We start from the raw sequence: 24,918 nt of genomic DNA, 5'->3' as shown, positions 1-24,918 counted from the left end.
AAGAATGACAGTCACAAAGCAGGAGTGTTGGCATCAGGCCAGGACTGGGAGTGGCGGCATCTTGCCTGCCTTGTCCTCACAGTGTTCCAGATGGTGAAGGGTGATGTCTTAACACCACTGCCGCTCCACCACCCCCTTTTCCCCGCCCTTGCCCTACATCTGCTAGCAGTGCTGGCTCTGGACACGCAGCCAGGAAGGCAGCCCATAAAGACAGGGACACAAAGCAAGGACTGGGGCTAATCCCATCAACTTCCTCTGGCAGTTAACCCAAAACGCCAGGAAGTGCTTGTACATACCTTAATGACTTCTTCCTTTTTCCCTGTCCTAGTCCAACGGTCCTCCTACTCTTCCTCCTAGAGCTAACTCTTCTTCTCAGATGGCTCTGTCTAGCTGAGTGAACCTAGCCTTACCTCCCAGGCCCTCCCATCAAGCTCCTCGGATCCTGACTCGCCCCATAGACTTGGCTCAGGCTGTGCTGATGAGAGAAGCCTTTGCTGATCAAGCTTTGGGAGGACGTCTGCCTTTGCCTCCCTCAGCTTGGCTGGGTGCCGTCTCTCCCTTGCCCACGTTCCCACCCTGGGCAGTGTTGAGTTCTTCCCAGTTAGTCTGCAGGCTTTTACTATGGTGCACAGAGCAGGAACTTAGTAACACTTCATGACTCCAAGAAGGAATGAGTGAGTGTTGGTAAATAAAAAAGTACAGAAGGTCATGGTTTTGGACTAAGCTCCTGCTCTAGGCCCCACAGACCAGACTAAAATCAAAATGGAATCCCCCATGCTAAAGTTCCACATCACCAAATCTAAACTAAGTTGTTATCTGACCTTCCTAGAAATCAGGAGAGAGATATAACAGCCAATTAAAACAGGTCAATTTCAATATTCAATGGGCATGATAATGAAGTTCCCTCTGCTTTAATCTTTACACAAAATACGGTAGCCTGAGGGATCCTGATATTAACTAATCAGTTATTTTTCTATTGTTCTGTCTCCTGTCCCCACCTTACAAGAAAAGTAACTTTGTTTCTGAGACAGGGGCTTGCTCTTCCGCCCAGGTTGGAGGTGCAGTAGCGCAATCACAGCTCACTGTGGCCTCAACCTCCCAGGCTCAACCTGTCCTTTCGGCCTCAGCCTCCCAAGTAGCTGGGACTACAAGACATACCACCATGCCCAGCTAATTTTATCTTTTGTAGAGATGAGGTCTTTTTTTTTTTTTTTTTTTTTTTTTGAGACGGAGTCTCGCTCTGCCGCCCAGGCTGGAGTGCAGTGAGTGGCCGGATCTCAGCTCACTGCAAGATCCGCCTCCCGGGTTCCCGCCATTCTCCTGCCTCAGCCTCCTGAGTAGCTGGGACTAGAGGCGCCCGCCACTGCGCCGGGCTAGTTTTTTGTATTTTTTTAGTAGAGACGGGGTTTCACCGTGTCAGCCAGGATGGTCTCGATCTCCTGACCTCGTGATCCGCCCGTCTCGGCCTCCCAAAGTGCTGGGATTACAGGCTTGAGCCACCGCGCCCGGCCGAGATGAGGTCTTGCTATGTTGCCCAGGCTGGTCTCAAACTCCTGGGCTCAAGAGATCCTCCCTCCTCGGCCTCCCAAAGGGCTGGGATTACAGGAGTGAGCCACTATGCCCAGCCAAGGAAAGCAACTTTGAAAAGTGACTAACCAGCTTTCTTCAGATCTTTCCTGTCTGTAAAGCCAACCTCTTCTGCTCAACTCTTTGGAACATGTATTCTATTTAATGGAATGAAGTGTTGCCTGATTCCAGAATTACAGTAAACAGTTGAGATCTGTAAATTTGTTGTACTTTTGTCTTTTGATGATGTTTTTGGTTCAGAATGAGAGTCAGTGGTTTGAATGCACTGGCACTGAGTCCCTACGATAGCTAGAAGTTACAGAGAGCAAGAGCTTTTAGGAATGGCATTCTGGAAGGAACCTGGCACGATCTCCTAAGAGGAAATGCCTGGTGACTCTGTCTCAAAAGGTTACTTAATTATCAACACCACCAACTTCATTTCCGTTTTAAATTTTATTACATCAAAAGAAAAAACTTCTCCACAAAACAAATCTTAAAACCTACACCAAGCGAAAGAAATTATCATCAAGGTTCTAACTCCACCCCCCAAAACAACCTTACATTTAAAAAAATCCAAAAGAAATAGAAATACCAGCTTCAAAAATATTTATCCAAAAAGTAAGGCATCAACTTTACAAAAAAATAATTGAAGGAGGGGAGGAAGTTGGAGGAATGAGAAAAGAGGGAACAAGAAGATGGTCCCCTGACCCTCCAGGGGCCAGCCCCAGCCTGCCGGGCATCTACGCTGAAGGGGTCACAACTCAGACCAAACTCGGCATCTCACCAACTATGGGGCAGGCAGGCTGGGCGGGGAAGCTGGGAGACACCACCCAGGTCAGGAAGGGCTCCTGTGTATTCCAGTTTAAGCAGACAGAACTGGGGTGAGGGAGAGAATCCCGATTTGTGATAAAAGGATCCTAAGTCCTTAGTGCAGCAGGAGTGACTGGGGAGGTTGCAGGGCCCATGACAAACTCCATGGCCTTCCATTGGAGCCTAGGGAAAGGTCAGAGGCTGCCAGCCACAGAGGAGGGCCTTTTTGGAGGACCTCCAGAGTGGGTGCCCTGCTGCCGCTGCCCTCTCACCCTGCCCCAAGACAGCATGGCACTGAGACCTGAGAGGAGTGGGGGGGCTACTGGAGTTGAGGACGGACGGGAAAGGAACTGGGCTTCAGTCAATGCTCTCCCCAGTCTCCCAGGGTGTGGAATGGGCACCTCTGGGGAGGGGGAAAGCGCCCTTCCTCCCAGGGAAGGCATTTAATATCAGATCCGTCCTGAGGGTTAGAAATAGGGGAGTATTTTTAGGCCAAGTTCTTGGATGGGAGGTGACTTAAGGCTGATTTGGCTCTGATCTCAGGCCTGAAGGACTTGGGGATCCTTCACACCCGGTCCCAAGCCAAGGCCCAGAGAGGAGAAGGGCATGGTGGGGGCGGTGGTGCTGGCTGTGTGCGGGCATGCTGGGAGTGGCTGTAGGGATAGCAGGGGACTGCTCCTTCCTGTGATGGGGAGGTGGAGTTGCTGAGAGAGATGCCCACTAAATTAAAAATCAGAAGCCTTTTTGGCTTCTGGAAGCTTTGGCACCATGTTGGGGGCAGGATGCAGGAGGCAGGGGCAGGGCTGGGTTTCTGCAATCTGAGCCTTTCTCAGTATGTTCCTCAACCGCCTGGCTTGGGGGTGGAGAGGCTGTTCTTCTCCTTGGTCCTTAGCTCTGGGAGTTGGCGTCCTGAGGAGAACCGAATTCTGGACCGGGAGCCCTGGCTGGGGTGGGTGCAGGTATGATGGGGAGGGGCAGGAAAGAGGGCAGAGGGAAGCATCCCCTTGGATTTTGGGTCCCTGGTGAAGAGATAGGGTCTTGGGTCTCTCCAGCTGACCCCTTGATGGGGACAGAATTGCTTGAGCCTGTGCCCCCGCAACACAGCCCCTGTGGCCACCTCTCCTCTCTGAAGGGGCCTCCCTGGGAGGGAAGGCAGTAATGAGCTCTGGTTCCTGAAGAAGCAGCTGAGGGTGTGGCCCGGCATCTTGGCACCTTGGCATCTCCCCTCTCCTCCAGCAGCTGGGAGTGTGGGCAGCACTGGAGTGGGGCCTGGGACATGGACCCTGGGGTGAGAGACTGGTTCTTTGGGTATGAATGTGAGTTTTTGTTTACAATTTCTCACTACCCACACCAAAGTCCTACCACTGCCTGACAAAAGCAGAGAGAGGGGTGTGTGTGTACTTGCATGTGTTGGGGGGACCAAGGCAGGGAGGTAGGATAAAAGGGGAGGGAGGAGGGAGTAGCCAGCTGAGGGAATGGTGGTCCTTAGGGCTGGGCCTGCCCCGCCACGTCCTTGTCCTTGGTGGGAGTGGGTTGGTACATGGGCTGCTGCTGCTCCTCCATGTCCTCATTAGCCTTCTCTGTCCCTGAGCCCTGCTCCGCCTCGGGGTACACGACCACACACATCTTCTGGCTCACCAGGGTTAGCAGCTCTGTAGGAAGAGATCAAACAGAAACCAGGCCGGTGCTGAGCATCCCACCAACCTGGCCAAGCGGCCCCGGCCCTTCCCGGCTCTCCTGCTCCAAGTTCTGCCTCTTCAGAGCAGTCAGTGCTTGAGGAGAATCCTTTCCACCTGGTCTGCCTCCTGCATCTCCTGCCGGCTGCTCCTTGCTCATGAAGGCCCCAGCCTTCCACCTTCCCTGTGCCCACTGACCCCCAAGTCCAGGGTCTCCGCTGGTCTCCACCCAGCTTGGGGCAGCTCTCACAGGATGGCTGATAGGTTGCCTATTTAATTTTTAAATTTTTAATAATAGAGATGGGGTCTTGCTATATTGACCAGGCTGGTCTCAAACTCCTGGGCTCAAGTGATCCTCTGTCTCAGCCTCCCAAAGTGCTGGGATTACAGGTGTGAGCCACTGTGCCCAGCCCAGGTTGCCTATTCTTGCAGGTCTAAGGTCTGTATGGAAATGCCAGCTGTTCTCCTCCCTCAGAGGTCTCTGGGAAAAGGCATCTGCTTTCCCTGCTCTGGACTCCTCCAGAGCTCTGTGGACTAAGGAGAAGGCGAGCCTAGGTCTCCTGGCCCTGGTGGCTCCCCCACCCCATCACTGACCACTGCATTCCAGCCCAGGAGGCCCTCAAGCCAGCCAGAGCCTCCAACAACTCACCAATGAAGTCACTGAAACACTTGGGCTTGTGTTGCCAGTAAACACCCAGGAAATAGACAGGCACTCCTGTCAGCATGATGGCCAGGCCAATGCCACACACCACCGGCTCTGACCACAGGCTGAAGACCAGCAGGAAGGCCCAGAACAGCAAATAGATGATGGGGAACAGCAGGTTGATCTGTGGAGCAGAAGCATGAGGCATGTGAATTGTGTAGGCCCCGCGGCCCCCAGGACTAGGGACTGAGGCATTCTCTCTCTTCTTCACCCACAGAGACACATCCTCAAGGGCAAAGGCTGGGCTTCCCTCAGGTCTGTGGTCCCACACTCATCCCTGATAGGGCAGGGGCTATATGAACAAATGTTGATGAACATGGATGGTCAGACAGGAAGACGATGGGGAGGAGCTAGGGAGGAAAGGACCCCCCTTGCCCATGTCCTCGATCCTGGGTGTGATTAGACAAGGCCTCATCATGCATGCCATGTGCCTGTGGCAGCCAGAGAAGCCCATAGGGATGGAGGAGCTTGCTGGCACATGGGTGCGTCTGCTGAGGTCCTAGGGTGGAGGGGAGGTGTGGCAATGCACAAAGTGCAGGCAGGAGACGATTCGAATCACTCAGGCTCCCTGGTCCTCGCCCACTTCTATGCAGGGCCCTTATGTGGGCACAATATGGCAAATGTCAGCTCCTTATGGGCCACATGTGGGGAGTTCCCTAGAGTATCCTCTTCAGGGCTCCAGGGGCAGTCCTGATTCGGCTGCCTTTCTCTTCCTTGTCTTCCTTGCTCAGAAGGGATGTGTGTGGTGGGGACCTGGGATTATTCTACCTCCTCTTCCCTCTAGCAGGTTTTCTAAGAGTGAGAGTAGAAAATCGTGGTGGAAATGCCAGTGAGGAACTGAGAGATTTGGAGAGCCTTTGATTTTTCAGCTGGAAGGATCTTCTAGAAGCATCTAGTCACTGTTTCTAGAATAGGATTGTACAAATAGCTCTGGAGTACACTCTATTCTTCTAATTTGTTGGAGAACTCATAATGCTCTAGCATGTCTTGTTCTGAGCAATCCCATTAATTTCTATCACAGAGTTATATCTTGTAGCAATATTAGGTTCACTGAGCACCCTATATGTGTAGGGCTATGGGAGTTTAAAAAGAGAGGATCATGGAAGGTTGCAGTGGACTAGAAAACTTCAAGGAAGAGGAGGTACTTGAGGCGCATTTGGAAAATGGTTAAAATGTAGATGGGCAGATAGGAGGAGGAAAGGTATTCTGGGATGGAGACACAGCACATAGTGAACCCAGCTATCTGGAGGGACAAGGAGGAAGTATTGGGGAGATAAGAGAACCTTGAAAAGTCAGCTGGAGTTTAAGGCTTAGACTGGTAGGAAACAAAGGAATGTCAAGATGAAAGTGACATTTGATCTGACTTATTCCCCAGCTACAGTCTGCTCCGATCTCATCCCCAGTGGAGAACGCAAATGATGGTCCCATTCACAAATGGCCCTTGCTTTCCAAAGGGTCTGCTACCATCAGAGATGATGATGTGTGGTCAGCAGCTAAGAAGAGAGGTGATTTAAACATCTGAACTGCAGCTAGAACCACAGAGGAAGGGGTGGGGACCCCAAAGGGAGGTTCTCTCACCTTGATGGGGCGGGGCATATCAGGCTTCTTCCAGCGAAGGACTATCTGTCCAGCAACCGTGACCCCATAGAACAGGTAGTTGATGAAGCCCACGTAGTTGATGAGTGTGTACATGTCACTGGTGACCAGCATCAGCAGGGTGGAGATGCACTGGGGAAGTGGGAGGAGCTCATCAGTGATCCAAAAGATATTCGGAGACTGGTATTATAGATTAGGGGCTGTCCCCCAGCCTCCAGGCAGATGATGCCATTGTATAATGGATGTCTCGAAATGGAGACTTTAGAACCTCCCCTAGTAACCTAGGACGTTACAACATCTTTATCGCTAGGAAGTCCTTTCTTATTACAGGGGTGATGATAAAAATATTTAACCACTGGTATGGCACGGGCACTAACCACTTAGAATGGATACTGGGCATGAGCAGCTAGACTGGCCACCCTGGTATTACCTGGCTCTGTGTCAGCCCTGGTTTCATTTGTATGTCTCTGTTGGTTATAGCTCAAGCTAACTTCATTTTTTTAAATCCCTTAGGGAAGATTGTTAATAACAGATTAAGGCTTTATTCCTGCCCTCATCCTTTTCTCCTGGCTGAGTCATCTATTCTTCTTCCTTTTCTTTATTAATTTCAAAACTGGTTACATAGAACTTACTGTGTGCCAGGTCCCTATTTTTAGCATTTGACAAAGATTAACTCACTTAACCCTCATAACATCCGAATGAGGTTTTCTTGACAGAGTCTACTTTCCAACTTCAAAATCATCTCTGTGGCTCTCTTGGAACCATGCTCCTCCCTTCTGATAACTTGTGAAGGTCAACCAAAGTTCTGTCCTCCTGTGAGAGCCGATAGTTAAAATAATTGAGATGCTTTTAATGGTTCTTGCTGTATCTGCCTTTTAGTCACACTACTGCACCAATAGCTCTAACTGGGAAAAGAAAAAAAAAAAAAAGGGTATGGCCCACTGGGAGTACTGTCTTCTCCAGCCACCTTCCACAACCAACCAGTCAAGGTGACCTTCATCCTACATCTGAACATTCTGATGTTGTACAGCAATGCTGTACAATGCTCTTGACTCCCATGAGCTCTGTTATTCTGATTTCTAACTGCTTCGCCAGTGGACCAAAGTCATTTTTAGTGTTTTATTCAGGATCCAGAAGGAAAATAAAAATAACTCAAAAGACTCAATGGGGACAAGTCTTTGTTCCTTCCTTTAGCTCTCTCTAAATGATTCTACTCTGGGGATATTTTATTCCCATCTCTTTCCTGTCCCAAGTTTCCTTTTCACAGTTTTCAGTTGATCAGTCTTCCTCTATGATTTTTCTTATTTGGTGTACTCTTAACACTAAATTCATTTCAGTGATTTCCAAGAGACTGGCAGGCTGCCCTGAAGCTTGATGTGGGGAGTGGGTGTTTGCAGGGACCAACCAGCCAGGAGTAGAGACCAGTGCCACAACCCCGCGGTAACAGGTGTGAGGAGAGCCAAGGGAGACATATTTTTTTGAGGCTGTAGAATCCTGAGGCAGTCAGTTCAGTCTGACCCAAAAGGATGGGAGAATGGAAATAAGTCAGCCCGAGAGCCTTAGGTATTTCAGGACTCAGGATGTTTCCTTGCTATATCTCTTGATATTAACAAAGCTGATGAGTATCATTTGCCAGATCATCTAAGATCCAGTGAGACCTAGCAGCAGACTGGAAAGGTAACAGGGGTGTGTGTGAAAAGCATGAACTCCCAGCTTAGACTAGGCACAAAAAGAGGGAGGTGTGTGGGGAGTTACAGCAGGAAGGGCCCTTACTGTGAAGAGCAGGGCTGGGATTGGAGTGCAGCGCTTCACGTGGATCATGGCCAACACACTGGGAAGGTGGCCCTCTCGGGCTCCAGCGAAGAACAGCCTGGCAGGGAGAAAAGCAGGTCAGCCTGGGATAACCCATGGACCACCAAGCCCGAGTTCCTTCATCCATGCCTACCTTCTGCCCACACAGGGGCATCCTCCCTCCAACCGGGTACCTGCCTTCACATGCACACTTTCCGCCCCACCAGCCACAGAACCTGTGTTCACAAATGCAGGTGCAAGCAAACCAGAGGCAGCCAATGGAAAAGTGGATGAACCCTGGGTATGTTAGACCCTGAATGTGGTAGGGGTGGCTCAGGGTTACTGATAATTGTACTGTCACTCAGTGGGGTGCTCCCAATGCCTGGAAGGCTGCAGGAGCAACCTCTGTCTATTGCCTTAAGTTTTCATCTCTTTAAAAGCATTCCTCACATCCTCAAAGGATGCAGATTCCCTGATACACTGGGACCGAACTGCATATGGAAAGCTTTAAAAACACTTTTTTTTTTTTGAGATGGAATCTCGCTCTGTTGCCCAGGCTGGAGTGCAGTGCCACAATCTTGGCTCATTGCAACCTCCACCTCCCAGGTTTAAGCAATTCTCTGCCTCAGCCTCCTGAGAAGCTGGGATTACAGGTGTGTGCCACCATGCCCGACTAATTTTTGTATTTTTGGTAGAGACGGGGTTTCACCATCTTGGCCAGGCTAGTCTTGAACTGCTGACCTCATGATCCACTCACCTCGACTTCCCAAAGTGCTGGGACTACAGGCGTAAGCCGTCATGCCCGGTCTAAAAACACTCTTATCCTAGTCAGAGAGTAGTTGTTTTTGTGGGAGTGGAGAACTGGTGGTGGAAATGTTCTGTATCTTGTTTTGGGTAGTGGTTGAATTTTGACAACTGTCAAAATTCATCAGATGGAAGCCAGGCACAGTAGCACACACCTGTATTTCTAGCTACTTGGGAGGCTGAAGTAGGAAGACTGCTTGAGCCCAGAAGTTCAAAGCCAGCCTGGGCAACATAGTGAGACTCTGCCTCTAAAAAACAACAATGAAAAACAAAAACGAACAAACACAAACAAAACTACCCCCACAAAACTCATCAAAATGAACATTTATGATCTGCTTTTTTTTTGAGACAGAGTTTCGCTCTTGTTGCCCAGGCTGGAGTGCAATAGCGTGATCTTGGCTCACCGCAACCTCCGCCTCCCAGGTTCAAGCGATTCTTCTGCCTCAGCCTCCCGAGTAGCTGGGACTACAGACATGTGCCACCATGCCCGGCTAATTTTTGTATTTTTGGTAGAGATGGGGTTTCTCCACGTTGGTCAGGCTGGTCTCGAACTCCTGACCTCAGGTGATCTGCCCGCCTCGGCCTCCCAAAGTGCTGGGATTACAGGCGTGAGCCACCATGCCCAGCCTATAATCTGCTTTTTTAAAAAAATATGGAGGCAGGGTCTTGCCATGTTGCCCAGGCTGGTCTTGAACTTCTGGGCTCTAATGATCCTCCCGCCTCGGGCTCCCAAAGCGTTGGGATGACAGACATGAGCCACCGCGTCCAGCCTGCATATTTTATTGTATGTAAATTGTACTTAAAAATTTATATCCTGTCTTGTGGGATTGAGTTAAAAAAAAATTATATCCTGTCTGGGCTTGGTGGCTAACACCTGCAGTCCCAGCACTTTGACAGGCTGAGGTGGGAGAATCATTTGAGCCTGGAAGTTTGAGACCAGCCTGGGAAAAATAGTGCACCCTTGTCTCTACAAAAAATAAAAATAAAAAAATTAGCCAGGCATGGTGGCGTGTGCCTGTTGTTCTAGATACTCCGGAGGCTGAGGTGACAGGATCACATGAGCCTGGGAGGCTGAGGCTGCAGTGAGCTGTGATTGTGCCACTGCACTCCCGCCTAGGCGACAGAGCAAGAAACTGTCTCAAAAAGAAAGAAAAGAAAAGGAAGAAAGAAAGAAAAAATTGGAAATATCCTAAGTGCCTAAAAGTAGGAGGTTGATAAAATAGATTTGCATAAGATGAAATGTTATGGGCTAGGCACAGTGGCTCATGCCTGTAATGCCAGTGCTTTGGGAGGCCGAGGTGGGTGGATCATCTGAGGTCAGGAGTTTGAGACCAGCCTGGCCAACATGGTAAAACCCCGTCTCTACTAAAAATACGAAAATTAGCCAAATGTGGTGGCACGTGCCTGTAATCCCAGCTACTCGGAAGGTTGAGGCAGAATTGCCTGAACCCAGAGGTGGAGGTTGCAGTGAGCAGAGATCACGCCATTGCACTCCAACCTGGATGACAGAGTTAAACTTGTCTCAAAAAAAAAAAAAAAAAAAAAAAAAAGGAACATTATGTAGTCATAATGTTTTTGAAAAAAATTGATTACATGAGAATATGCTCAAAATATAACATTAAATGAAAAAAACAGTACTGAAAACTATAATGCAAATAATTTTTTTTTTTTTTTTGAGACACGGTCTTGCTCTGTTGCCTAGGCTGGAGTACAGTGGCACAATGACGGCTCCCTGCAGCCTTGACCTCCCAAACTCAAATGATCCTTCTGTCTCAGTCTCCCAAGTAGCCGGGACTACAGGTGTGCACCACTATGCCCAAATGCCAATTAATTTTAAGGTTATTTATGGGCCTATTTATTAAAATGCTAACTGATTATCTCTGGGTGGTGAAATTATGGTTAACTTTAATTTTCTTCCTTATACATTACAGAAAAAATTTTAAAAATTGTAAAATGCAGCCTGGGCAACATGGTGAAAACCTGTCTCTACAAAAAATACAAAAATTAGCCAGGCATGGTAGAGTGTGCCTGTAGTTCCAACTACTGAGGGGGCTGAAGTGGGAGGATTACTTGAGCCTGGGAGGTTTGAGGCTGCAGCGAGCTGTATTTGCACCAGTGCACTCCAGCCTGGGTGACAAAGTGAGACGCTGTCTCAAAAAAAAAAAGAAAAAAAAAGAAAAAAAAAAGATAAGGAAAAAATGAATAAAATTCTAAAATAGATGGAATATTTATAATCAGAATAAAGATTTTTTTTTAACTTAAAAAAATTAAACTTTTTATGTTTCCAATTTTTAGAGATGGGGTCTTGCTCTGTCCTGCAGGCTGGAGTAGAGTGGCATGATTATAGCTCACTGCAGCCTCCAATTCCTGGACTCCAGTGATCCTCTAGTCTCAGCCTCCTGAGTAGCTGGGACTACATGTACATACCACCATGCTCAGTTAACTTAAAAAATGATAATTTTTTTGAGATAATTGTAAATTCACATTCAGTGAATCTTACAACGAAGTACAGTTGTAAGAAATAATAAAAAGAGATCCTATATATCTTTTGCCCAGTTTCCTCCATTGGTAACATGCTACACAATTATATTATAGTATCACAAGTAGGATATTGATGTTTAAATCAATTTTATTTTTTACTTATTTTTCTTTCTTATTTTTTTGTAGTGACAGAGTCTTGCCTTGTTGCCCAGGCTGGTCTTGAATTACTGGGCTCAAGCAATCCTTCTACCTTGCCCTCCCAAAGTACTGGGATTACAGGCGTGAGCCATCATGCCCAGCCCCAAAAGTTATTTTTTTTTAAATTTTTTTTTTTTTGAGATGAAGTCTTGCTCTGTCACCCAGGCTGGAGTGTAGTGGCACGATCTTGGCTCACTGCAACCCCTGCCTCCTGGGTTCAAGTGATTCTCCTGCCTCAGCCTCCTGGGTAGCTGGGAGTACAGGCACCTGCCACCATGCCTAGTTAATTTTTGTATTTTTTTTAGTAGAGGTGGGGTTTCATCATATTGGCCAGGCTGGTCTCCTGACCTTGTGATCTGCCCGCCTCAGCCTCCCAAAGTGCTGGGATTATAGGTGTGAGCCACCACATCTGGCCATAAAAGTTATTTTTAAAAAGAAAAGTTTTAGGCCAGGCGTGGTGGCTCACACCTGTAATCCCAGCACTTTGGGAGGCTGAGGTGGGTGGATCACAAGGTCAGGAGATCGAGACCATCCTGACTAACACAGTGAAACCCCGTCTCTACTAAAAATACAAAAAATTAGCCAGGCGTGGTGGCAGGCACCTGTAGTCCCAGCTACTCGGGAGGCTGAGGCAGGAGAATGGCGTGAACCCGGGAGGCGGAGCTTGCAGTGAGCCAAGATTGTGCCACTGCACTCCAGCCTAGGCAACAGAGCGAGATTCTGTCTCAAAAAAAAAAAAAAAAAAAAAAGAAATTTTAAGAGAATAATTTGAATGTTCCTAGCATAAAGAAAAGACAATATTGAAGGAGATGGGATACCTCAATTACTCTGATTTGATTTTTACATATTATATCAATGTATTGAAACATCATCTGTACCTTGAAAATATGTACATCTATTATATACATATGAATATGAAACTTGAACATAAAAATCAGCCCTCCTTCCCTTTTACTCTCCTAAGAGAAAAGTGAATATTAGGGGCTATCAACAGTAATTTACATGTCAGTGCAAATTGGACCACTTTTTTCTTTTTTCTGGGGAAAGGCTCACCTAAGGGATGACAGGCAGGGTACAGCTTGATAGGAACAAAAAGGCACAGATTCAGTGCACTGGAGTTCAGAGAATTGTCACTTACTTTGTAATTTGTGTATAGAGTAGACTGAAGCTAACAGCAGCAGCTCATCAGAAGTGTGGGAGTTGACTGTATCCCCAAATACCCATAAGCAGTAACCGTAATGAACTCCCTAGGCCAGTGTCACTAGTTTCATGCAGCCATACACATCCCTGTCCCCTCTCCCATGCTGCCGCCCCTCTACAAGGCAGTCTCATGCACCAGGTGCTCTGTGGGACTTGTCGTGCACATAGCCAGGGTCCTGCATTCACGTCCCTCCCCCACATGCAGACAGGACCAAGTGTAATTGTCCAGATCCAACAGCATTTGCAAGTGTCAAGTTCACAACAGACAGTCCTTGCCCAGCTAGCCGACAACAGAGGAGACGATGACATTAAGCATAACACACATCCACACACTCTGACTCTTTAGCAAGGATCATCCACTCCCTACCCGAGAACACAAAGGAGTGACGGGAGATAAAGAAGGAGGGAAGGAGAAGGAAGGAAGAAGGAACTGGAAAGATGAACAGAGGAGGCCTGGGTGTGTGAGGTCTCGCCTCTGAATCGGAGGTGGAGCACACCATGCGCCACCCTTTCCTGCATGCACACACAACTAGACCACATGCACGCAGACCGCTGCTTGGCCTGCCTGAGGGACAAACCCCACTCTAAAGTGACTGTAGCCAGTCACTCTCCTCCAATAGATCTCAGGGAGCCTCATGGGTCACTGTTCTTCCACTGCTCGGCCTCGGCGGGGCCTCCATGTGGCCACTGCTCCTGTGTAACATGCACACGAGGTTGCTGTGGGTGAGTGTCATAGGGTCCCAGGGTACAGGGGACACCCACACCACCTCTTTCCAGCCCTGGGTCCTAAAAACATGGCACTACCTTGTTATTTCACAGGAACTCTTCCCTGATGTGATGGCTTTGGAAGCAGCTGAACTCAGGGACTCATCTTTGGAGCAGGACTATACCCCGAGGGCAGGGGGTGCTTTCTGAGAACCTGGGAGGACCCCTTGAACCACACAAGTGGAAGTCATTCAACATCTGCTAGCCTCAACAGCCCCTTCTGAAGACAGCAAAAGAAAGGGCCGGGTCCCCGGATGCGTGGAGGCAGGACCTGGGACTCGTGGACCTGCTTGCACTTCTGGCTTCTGAGAGAGCTCTGGGGTGGGGGTCATGGATAAAAGGCTCTTTCTTTGGACAAATGTTTGCTTTCCACTTTCCCCCACCCTCTCACTTCACATTCTTCACCTGAGTCTCATGGGTGGCCTCGAAAAGGCCTCTCCAGCCGCCTCGGTTGAGCAGGGAGGAGCTCTGCATTCTTGGGGCAATTAGGGTGAACCCATCCCACCTGCAGGCTAGTTCCAGAACATTCATGGGAGGCCAGACCCAGAGGCCCCAGGCACAAGTCTCCCTCTTGGTCCCTTTCCAAATGGGGTTCTTTTCCAGCCAGCAGCAGCCTGTTTCCAGGCAAGTGGAAATGGGGGCTCTAGGACTGCAGCCAAGATACTGTCTTGCTGCCAACTACAGCCCCTGACTGGGAGCTGCATCAGGCAGGCTGGTGGCCTCCTCTGTCTTCTGCTCCTTTTGAAATGAGACAGGCTACTACATGTGAAGCACCTAGGATCCATATGCCACACACATCGCAGGTGACCACGTGAGCAGCACACACTCCTCAGCATCCACACTGACACACACGCCCTCATGTGAGCAATCACGCCTCTTCAAGCCCACCATCCAGATGCCCACACAGACCCCTGCTGACAGAGACAAGCCCACCATATACAAACAGAGCAAAGTGCACAGCGGAGTGGCCCCTGGCCGGAGAAGGGCCCAGGCAGCACTCACCGAGAGGAGGTGAAGAGAGACCCATTCACTCCTCCAAATGTGGACAGGGCAACAGAAATGGGCATGATCCAGGCCATGACTCCTAGGAGCTTCTCTCCAAAAGTCTGGGAGAGGAAACAAGGAGATAAGCAAAGAAGGAGAGGTTACCACTCCCCAACCCCTTAGCTCCCACTTCACTCTGGGAAACCATTTCTCCCATCTCCACCCTTGTAATTCTCTCTGGCCAAGTTGCTTAAGAGCCCCCACCCTCTCAAGGGTGGACCCCCTACACAGGGGGGTTAATGCATGTTTTAGGCTAATTAACTGAAGAAGGTAGTACACAGTGGTAATAGTAATAATGAACTAACGCTATTCTTGTTTTATGGATGAGGAAGTGAGTCACACAGTGATTAAGTAGCTTGCCTAAGATCACACACCCAGCAAGCGGAGGGACCAGCATTGGAAGCCAGGTGGTGTGATCCAGGCCTCACATACATTATACGATTTCTCCAGCACAGGGAAGGGCATGGGCTTGTCAGGCAGATCCTTGCCCTCCAGCTAGGAGCTGTGAGACCTTGAGCAAAGTTTATGATTTTTGAGCCTCTGTTTCCCAACTGCAAAATAGGGATTAATCCAGAATCACAGGGTGAGAATTTCTCAGTTCATCAAAACAGATGAGTTGGGGGTAAAATGATAAGAATGAGCCCCTCCTGGCCGGGCGCGGTGGCTCAAGCCTGTAATCCCAGCACTTTGGGAGGCCGAGACGGGCGGATCACGAGGTCAGGAGACTGAGACCATCCTGGCTAACACGGTGAAACCCCGTCTCTACTAAAAAAAATACAAAAAACTAGCCGGGCGAGGTGGCGGGCGCCTGTAGTCCCAGCTACGGCAGGAGAATGGCGGGAACCCGGGAGGCGGAGCTTGCAGTGAGCTGAGATCCGGCCACAGCACTCCAGCCTGGGCAACAGAGCAAGACTCCGTCTCAAAAAAAAAAAAAAAAAAAAAAGAATGAGCCCCTCCTTAGTCTGAGAAAGAAAAGGCTGTGAAGCTATAGACGAATCTTCATGTATTCAAGGACTATACAACGCAGGGGACCAGCCTTGTCTATATTCCCTGAGCCAGGTTTACAGCACATTACTGAGGAGAGATTGTTCAGAATAGAAGGCTGTTGGTCATAAGAACAGGCTGCCCCAGGAAATGGGAGGACCTCTTTTCTTTACGGTCTTTTGAGATAAGGCCAGTGAAGAGACTGGCAGGGTGGTGGTGGCCCAGCCTGATGCCCGGTGAGGGAGCAAGGTGCCTCCCAGGTCCTTCTTAGATGTCAAGGATCCCAACCCCTTGCACCAGTATGGTCTCTTGCCCCAAAGAGCACACCTGACGTCTGCTTCTGGATAGGAAGGCAGAGAGAAATGGCATGTCTTGTGCAAGATGATGTCTTTCTGAGGAGGGGCCTGTCTGCTTCATGCCACTCTCACATTTAGAGCTTGAAGTGCCCAAGATTAGGAGTTGGCAAACTTTCTCTGGAAAGGGCCAGGTAGTAAATGTCTTACAGCTTCTTAGGCCATGCGGTCTCTGTGGCACTGACTCGGTTCTGCCACTGTAGCTGTTCTAGGTACAACCCAGCCACCACTTTGCTCCTGGGCATTTAAAGATACCCCAGCCAATGACATATGTGGTTTCTGTCCTGAGAACTTGGGGGTGATTTCCACTTCCCCAAGGCCATGGATCAGGGAAAAGTGAGTGGGGCTACAGCAGGCAAGTCTATGTCCACATTCCTTATATGAGAGACTGGGGACTTTCATTTCTTACCACAGCGACGGCGTTGGATGCCAGCAGCTCCTGAGGGGACATTGCAGTGACATAAGCGACATTGGCAAAGACATACACAAATGTGACCAGTGGGATGGAGATGAAGATGGCTCTGGGAAGGTTCCTGTAGAGGGAGAGGAGGTGAGGGGAAGGGCTGGCACCCGGGACGCCAGACTTGCCATGCAGTCCAGGGGGTGTCTTCTGTCTTTCTGCAGGAGCTTAGCCTTGCAGACTTCTGTGAGGCTTCCTTTCCCTGGGAGGTTGCCTTTGCCTCAATATGGGCAGGATAATTTAAAGGAAAGGAGGCTGAGCGTGGTGGTTCACACCTGTTATCCCAGCCCTTTGTGAGGCCAAGGAGGGAGGATCGTTTGAGCCCAGGAGTTCGAGGCCATCCCTGGCAACATAGCAAGACCTCTTTTTTACAAATTAAAAAATTAACTGGGCATGGTGGCATGTGCCTGTAGTCCCAGCTACTCAGGAGGCTGAGGTGGGAGGCTTGCTTGAGCCCAGGAGATTGAGGCTGCAGTGAGCTATGATTGTACCACTGGACTCCAGCCTGGATGACAGAGTGAGACCCTGTCTCTAAAAACAAAACAAAAGAAAACATAAGTTAAAAAAATGAAGGCAATAAAACAACTCAGGTTGGAAGTATGCTCCACACCTGCTGATCTTGACCTGGATCTCCACAATGCACCTTTTCCCCCTGCCTCAAGACACCAAGACTGGCCTGTCCTAAAACAAGCAAGATTCCCAGAAGCCTCTCAGGGCACAGTTCGTTGTCTAAGGCAGTGGTGTTAATGCAGTACAGTTCTCAGCTTCTAATCGGGTCTGGGAAAGTCACTGGATCCTTTTCTCCTCCTGGTGGGGTGAACGGCAAATGGTTTAATGCCTGGGAAATGAACTACAACTTCAGGATAGATCAAATCACAGTCCGAATGGGGCTGAGGAAGGCGAGGTGGGCAATGTACACCTGCTCCCTCTTTCCAGCAGCAGGTGCTGTGGCCCTTCAAGGGAGAGGGAATAGCCGGGCTCTTTCAACTCACTTGTAGGGATCAACAAGTTCCTCAGTCACATAATTCAGAAAGTTCCAGCCTCCATAGGCAAAGGAGCCCTGAAGGAAAGCCAGTGCGACGAGGCCGATGTCAGGTTCCTGGAAATTCTCAAATGCATTCTTTGGCTCCAGCCAGAAGTATTCTCCTGTGGACACATGCAACAGGAGGCTGCTCAGTGAGACAAGCCAGGAGCCCAGCAACCCCTGGCCTGCCCTGGCCCACCTCTCACCCCTCCGTGTGGCAATGACACCAACTCTGTCTTGTCTCCAGTGAACCCAACATATTGGATACGTGGGGATAAAGGGAGCAGGAAAATTCAGGTCCAGGGCTTCCGAGGCCCTGGAAACTAGGAGTCCAAATGAGGGTTTAGGTTCAAAGCGCAGTTCTGAATGCTCATTCTGTAAAAGGTAAAGTTATTTAAAAGGAAAGGACATGGTAAATTGGGCTTTGGAAATACAGGATTGGAGACATTGGTAATCTCCTGACCACTTTCTCTGATAGCTAAGTTTCTACATTTTCATGAAGAAAGCATCCAGGATTGGGCACAGTGGCTCAGGCCTGTAATCCAAACAATTTGGGAGGTCAAGGCAGAAGGAATGCTTGAGGCCAGAAGTTTGAGACCAGCCTGGGCAACATAGCGAGACTCCCATCTCCACCACTAATTAAAAAAATTAGCTGGGTGTGGTGGTGTATGCCTATAGTCTCACCTATTTGAGAGGCTAAGGTGGGAGGATCACTTGAGCCCAGGAGTTTCAGGCTGCAGTGAGCAGGAGAATCACTTGAACCTGGGAGGTGGAGGTTGCAGTGAGCTGAGATCGCGCCACTGCACTCCAGCCTGGGTGACAGAGCAAGACCCAAACAAAAACAAGCAAGCATCCAGAACAACAAACACTCAAACGTGAGTTTCCATAATGCTATATTAGTTCAAGCTTGTTTTGCTGCTTGCTTTGTTGATATCCTCCTATCTGTTTCTGAGGTGTGTGTTTGGTCTCTCTTTTCTTTTTTTGAGATGGAGTCTCGCTCCGTCACCCAGGCTGGAGCGCAGTGGCGCGATCTCAGCTCTCTGCAACCTCCACCTCCCAGGTTCTAAGTGATTCTCCTGCTTCGGCCTCCCCAGTAGCTGGAGTTACAGGCATGTGCCAACATGCCTGGCTAATTTTTTTGTATTTTTAGTAGAGACAGGGTTTCATCACGTTGGCCAGGCTGGTCTCGAACTCCTGACCTCAAGTGATGTGCCTGCATTGGCCTCCCAAAGTGCTGGGATTACAGGCGTGAGCCACCATGCCTGGCCGTCTCTCTTTTCAAGATTCCCTAAGGACAGGAATTTTTTTTTAGCAAAGAGCTGTTTAAACTGCCTTCCCAGCCCCTAGCACAGTGTGCTGCAGACTGTGGGTCCTTGGAATCGTCTGCTGACTGGCTAAAATTTCAATGAGACAGAGAGTAACTGATCATATGTTACTTATTTATCTGCAGTTTAGCACTGGGACAGGAAATAAGGAGATTAGGGTGACCAGGAGAAAGAATTGAGGCCAGCTTAGGAGGGACTCACTATTTTTGACAAGATAGCGCAGTGATTTCCTTAAGTCTAAATGCCTGAAAGCAATACATAACCTGTTAAAGAACTCAATCCAACTGTTTAAAACAATCAGGCATATTATATAGCAGAAACTTAATTATGTTTCCTGGAGTAGAAGTCCAGGCTGCCCACACTGCCTTCAGGGCTTGCGGGAAGTTTCCCTGTTTGTCACCTGACTTTCTCCATGAGGCAGTGACACTGGGCAGAGCCTCGCGGTGCCATGGGTCCCATGGAAACCAAATACAGCCTCAGGCTTGGAAAGGGCCAAATCCAGTGGGGAATGTTGGCAGGGGCCCCGGGAATGCAGAGCTCTCTCTCTCAGAGATTATAAGTAATTTTGAAACATAAAATACCTTTCTCTGTCCTCCACTTTAAGATGTGGACAAGATTCAACAGAAGAGGCAGGGAGCTTCCCTGGGGTTGGGGGAAAAAGACAATAGGTATCTAGAGATCTGGGGTTTTTGTTTGTTTATTTGTTTTTGAGACAAGGTCTTTCTCAGTCGCCCAGGCTGGAGTGCAGTGGCACAATCATAGCTTACTACAGCCTTAAATTCCCAGGCTCAAGTGATCCTCCCACCTTAGCCTCCAGAGTAAGCGAGACCACAGCCATGCATCACCATGCCCCGCTAATTTTTAAAATTTTTTGTAGAGATGGGATCTCACTATGCTGCTCAGACTAGTCTCAAACTCCTGGGCTCAAGTGATCCTCCTGCCTCATCCTTCCTAAGTGCTGGGATTACAGGCGTGATCGACCACACTTGGCGGATATGTGGGGTCTTTACCTAGCTGTGCTAGAGCCTTGAGGTAAGTATGGGAGAGGTGACCTTTGCAGCCTAAGGGAAGTATTCCCTACCCCCAACCACCTCGGGGAAAATGGTTTCTCCTTCCCTTTTGTCAAGCAAGGGAAGAAGAAGAGAAGTCACTCAAGGCTAGAATTGGGGAAATCTCAGGGTGTACATACCTTCAAAGCTGGGCTGAGAGGGTGTGTATATGCAAGGGGACGAAAGCTGGGCAGCACCTGTTGTTCCTGTGATACTCACCTTTGCATATCTGTACAATCCCCATGATGATAATCAGGGCCAAGGCCAGGAGCTTCCCAGCTGTGAAGACGTCTTGAACCCGGGTGGCCCACCGCACACTGGAACAGTTGACCCATGTGAGGAGCACTGAAATGAAAGACCCCCAAACAGATCTTCAGGGGCTGTATCTGGCTGCATGATGCCCAAGGCACACAAGCAGAAGTGCTCCCTCGTCCTGATGATGAGATTGTAATAGGTGAGCCAGATACCCAGCAAGCTCAACCTCAGGGACCAGAGACTGTGGCTAGGTTAATGGGTTACAAATGAAGATTACATGTCCCAAATTAGAACTTGGGAACAGCATGCCCTGGTGAGGGCTGGAAGCCAGAAGTAGGCATGGAAGTGTAGGCACTGGCTTTGGGGGTAAAATCATATCTGATCAGGGCACAAGTATGGGCTTTGTCTTCAAGTTGTTATTTGTGCAAGGGGAGCTGTGAGCAGCTGGTGGGATTCAGGAAGTCACCTTCCTGAGCCTGATTTTGGGGTAACAGAGGCTTAGGGGAATCTTCTGTTACTTAGGCTTATTGAGATATAATCTACATCTTACTAAAACTCACCTTTTTTAAGTGTACAGTTTGATGAGATTTGACAAATGCATTGAATGGCTTAATCACTTCAACACTTCATATGTAGAACATTCCCAACACTCTAAAAAGTTTCCTGGCCGGGCGCGGTGGCTCAAGCCTGTAATCCCAGTACTTTGGGAGGCCGAGACGGGCGGATCACGAGGTCAGGAGATCGAGACCATCCTGGCTAACACGGTGAAACCCCGTCTCTACTACAAAATACAAAAAAACTAGCCGGGCGAGGTGGCGGGCGCCTGTAGTCCCAGCTACTCGGGAGGCTGAGGCAGGAGAATGGCGTGAACCCGGGAGGCGGAGCTTGCAGTGAGCTGAGATCCGGCCACTGCACTCCAGCCTGGGCGACAGAGCGAGACTCCGTCTCAAAAAAAAAAAAAAAAAAGTTTCCTTATGCATCATGCTCCTTTGTAGTCAGTGAGGCAAATCTTCTTATCCTACCTCTATAAGCATTACTTTGACTTCTGTCCCTATAGCTTTGTCTTTTTCAAAATGTCATGTAAATGGAATCATACAATATGTGGTCTTTTGTGTTTGACTTCTTTCACTTAACATAATGCTTTCGAGATCTACTCATGTTGTTGCATATATTACAATTTGTTCCTTTTTATTGCCAGATAGCATTCTACGATATACAGGTATCTGTTTGTTTTTCCATAGACATTTGGGTTGCTCACAGTGTGGGACTATTATGAAGAGTTGTGATAAATACTTGCGTAGATGTCTTTTTTCTTTTTGTGGATTGTAGAGATCTTTGAGTGGGGTTTTCATTGCTCTTGAGTAAGTCCCCAGGAATGAGATTCTGGGCCATAGAGTAAATGTGTTTAACTTTATAAGAAACTGCCAAACTGTCTTCCACAGTGGCTGTCTCATTTCGCATTCCCACTGTCATGTCAGAGTTCCTGTTGCTCTACATCTTTCCCAGCATTTGGTATTGTCAGTTTTTGCTAATGGGCATGTAGTTGTATTTCATTATGGTTTTGATTTGCATTTCCCTAATGACTAATGATGTTGAGCAACTTTTCATGTGCTTATTTGCCATCCATTTACAAATCTTCTTTGGTGGCATGGGGAGTTGCAATTCTCTACAAAAAATTTTAAAAATAAGCTGGGTGGTGTGGCAGCTCTGACTTCACTTGAATGGCTGATCAAATTTTATCAATATCTTATTCTTAAATGGTACTTCTACTTTCCAAGTATTTCCCAACCTTACTCGATGCTGAGAAGGTTAGGGTAGGATGGTCCTGACATTACCCGTCTGTAACCTTCCTTCGTGCACCGTCTCCACCTGGCAAATCCCTTCTCCTCTTTCAAGATCCAGCTTAAATGTCACCTGTTCTATGAATCTTTATAATTCAGCATGTTATTTATTCCTAACAACATGCCTGCAAGGGAAGATATATCAGCTGTGTTTTGTACACGAGGAACAAAGTTTGTTCCTTCTTTCCAGAACAATCCCATACCACTTTGTTTATATCTAACATTGGGATGTATTTCTTTTTTCTTTTCTTTTCTTTTTTTTTTTTTGAGACAGAGTCTCACTCTTTCGCCCAGGTTGGAGTGCAGTGGCGCAATCTCGGCTCACTGCAAGTTCCACCTCCCAGGTTCACGCCATTCTGCTGCCTCAGCTGGGATGCCACCACATCCAGCTAATTTTTTGTATTTTTAGTGGAGACGGGATTTCACCGTGTTAGCCAGAATGGTCTCAATCTGCTGACCTCCTGATCCTCGGCCTCCCAAAGTGCTGGGATTACAGGCATGAGCCACCGTGCCTGGCCAGGATGTATTTCTTTGTATCAAAATGACCTGCTTCTGGCTGGGCGCGGTGGCTCACGCTTGTAATCCTAGCACTTTGGGAGGTCAAGGTGGGTGGATCATGAGGTCAGGAGTTCGAGACCAGCCTGGCCAACACAGTGAAACCCCGTCTCTACTAAAAATAAAAAAATTAGCTGGGCATGGTGGCGAGTGCCTGTAATCCCAGCTACTCGGAAGGCTGAGGCAGGAGAATCACCTGTACCTGGGAGGCGGAGGTTGCAGTGGGCCAAGATTGTGCCACTGCACTCCAGTGTGGGCGACAGAGCTAGACTACATTTTTTTTTTTTTTTTAAGACACCAAGGGCAAGTAAATGTTTTCACGTTTTTAAATCTCAGGACATATCATTGGTGCCTGCAAATAGTAGGTGCTCAGCAAGTATTTAATAAAAGAATTTAAAAATATCACAGTTCATTAGCCTTCCAATATCATCTCGGTCTACACGTTCCACAATGCACATCAACCGCTTCTGCTCCCCAAGAACCTCATCAAAAGGAGATACAATCCCTAGTTGGCTTCATGTTGCCAAAGGGCAACAGGAAACTTGACTTCAAGAGTAGAAGCTCCTGACGCCTCATGGAAGAGCTATTATCCAAGATGATGTCATATAAGGAGAAGCAAAACATGTTGTCAGAGGAAGGATTTTAAGTGCCCAAGCAGGGAGAACACTTTGTAAATACCCGAATGTTCCAGATGGACTGACATCCTGATAAATACACATTTAGTTTGTCTTACTCAATTCAATAAGGATTTCAGGATCATGTGCCTGGTGACAAGGCAACCTAGGTCACTCTAAACAACTGGGTCTGTGATCTCAGCTTCTTCCCTGGGCCCCAAGGCATGCAAGGTACAAGGCTGGGCCCCTTCACCCAGGAATTCAGGCAGACACAGCAGTAACTCAAGGATAAAGGAGATTGATAAAAGGAAGGAAGGAAGATTAGGAAACAAACCCCAGGAGCCTCAGGGACAGGTAAGGATTACACAATAAGGAACCAGATCTTGATCTCAGGGAAGAAAATCCTTCTCCAAGGGGAGGAGAGGGCAGGAGGGGGAAGTGACAGAAAGTACTTGAGGAAAACAAGGGCAGAGCGGGACAACTCAAAGAAATCCCTCCTCCCCCAAGCAGATCACCTCCCTGTTGTGCTGGAAAAGAAAACATGAAATCATCTCTTTACAAGATGGACCTTACTGAGTCACACAGAAAGACACCTTTAAACTGTCAGCTTTGTGGTCTTCCTGGGGTGACAGAGATAGGGATGCTTTGTCAAATAACCTATCTGTGGCTATCTTCTGTCTTGCCTAATCTTATCTCCATCACTTCCCAAGAACCCAGCCCTTGACTAATATTTAACCTTTCACCTTCACAATAATCTTTCAGAAACAAAAAGAAATTCGGAGAATGAGGTGGGGATAGGCAGGTTGCCTGTGACACCTAATCTCCTTGGAACAATGGCTGCAGGCCCCAGATCTGGCCCTTCACCCTGCAGTTGGGTGATCACACCATGTGACTGAGGGGAAAGAGGGTATCAGTCTCCTGGTACCACAAGACAACTTCCCTCACAGCAGGCTGAAACCTGAGCCTCCATCCAGAGAGGAAAGGTCAGTGGGTGCTTGCCAAGTTCCTGCCCTGCTTAGGAGCCCTGCTGCTGGCTAGCTACTGCCTGGCACTTGTCTGTTGCTGACGATGATATTCTAGAACCCTCTCTTCTCGGCTAGACCCTGAATTCCGCATGCCTGAGATACAGTGACCTCAGGGAAGCTACATGTAGATGAGGATCATTGGCCACAGCAGCTTTGAAATGTGAGGGGCTTTTCATCCATTCATCCATCCATTCATCCATCCATCTATCCATCCATCCATCATAGATCCATTCACCCATCCACCCATCTAGCCATCCATCATCCATGCATTCATCCACCCACCCGTCTATCCATCCATCATCCATCCACCTACCCACCCATCCAACCATCCATCATCTATCCATCCATCCACTCATCCACTCATCCATCATTCATGCAGGGCCTACATGTACTAGGCATTCTAGTTGGTGGGGAGGTTATTGATAAGACACAAGTCCCTGCCTTTAGGAAGTTGTGTAACAGGGATGACAGGTGAAGAGATGGCCACAAAACAATGAGGTGATGACAAAGTTATTCGCAGAAGCTAGTGGGCATCTATGAGGAACCCCTAACTCAGCCCAGGGGAATCAGAGATGCCTCCTATAGGAGGAAGAGACCCTGGCAACATGGAGAAATTTATAATCCTGGTCCAGCTGGACAAAATAAAAAGTCATAAGACTCTGGTTCTTGTCCATTGTAATCTAGTTGTGGGAGTGGCTGCTGCTTCTTTAGAGGCCCTCATGGAATTTCAGGCTTGTATATATATTTTTGGGCATTTCCTCCCCTCTTTCCTTCTTGCTTCCTGGGTAAAAAATAAGAT

At 48.4% G+C, this 24,918-nt stretch overlaps 1 protein-coding gene across 3 annotated transcripts in view; it reads right to left on the bottom strand.

Annotated features, from left to right (window-relative positions):
- Window positions 1-2,000: 2,000 nt before the first annotated feature.
- The window catches only part of SLC7A8 (solute carrier family 7 member 8), a 45,365-nt gene continuing 22,447 nt past the window's right edge, over window positions 2,001-24,918 (bottom strand). For all 3 annotated transcript variants that reach the window (XM_031668246.1, XM_009211195.4, XM_009211194.4), the window contains 8 exons: window positions 20,049-20,174; window positions 17,424-17,577; window positions 16,381-16,504; window positions 14,593-14,696; window positions 8,125-8,221; window positions 6,334-6,483; window positions 4,702-4,879; window positions 2,001-4,028 (listed from right to left, as the gene is read on the bottom strand). In XM_031668246.1, coding sequence (XP_031524106.1) covers window positions 3,862-4,028; window positions 4,702-4,879; window positions 6,334-6,483; window positions 8,125-8,221; window positions 14,593-14,696; window positions 16,381-16,504; window positions 17,424-17,577; window positions 20,049-20,174 — 1,100 coding nt within the window. In that variant the 3' untranslated portion in view covers window positions 2,001-3,861. The remainder of the gene's footprint in view (window positions 4,029-4,701; window positions 4,880-6,333; window positions 6,484-8,124; window positions 8,222-14,592; window positions 14,697-16,380; window positions 16,505-17,423; window positions 17,578-20,048; window positions 20,175-24,918) is intronic.

Source organism: Papio anubis, chromosome 7 (assembly GCF_008728515.1).
Source record: "Papio anubis isolate 15944 chromosome 7, Panubis1.0, whole genome shotgun sequence".
NCBI lineage: Eukaryota > Metazoa > Chordata > Mammalia > Primates > Cercopithecidae > Papio > Papio anubis.
Note: the sequence above shows the minus strand (reverse complement) of the source record. Positions and strands in the feature narration are given on the sequence as shown.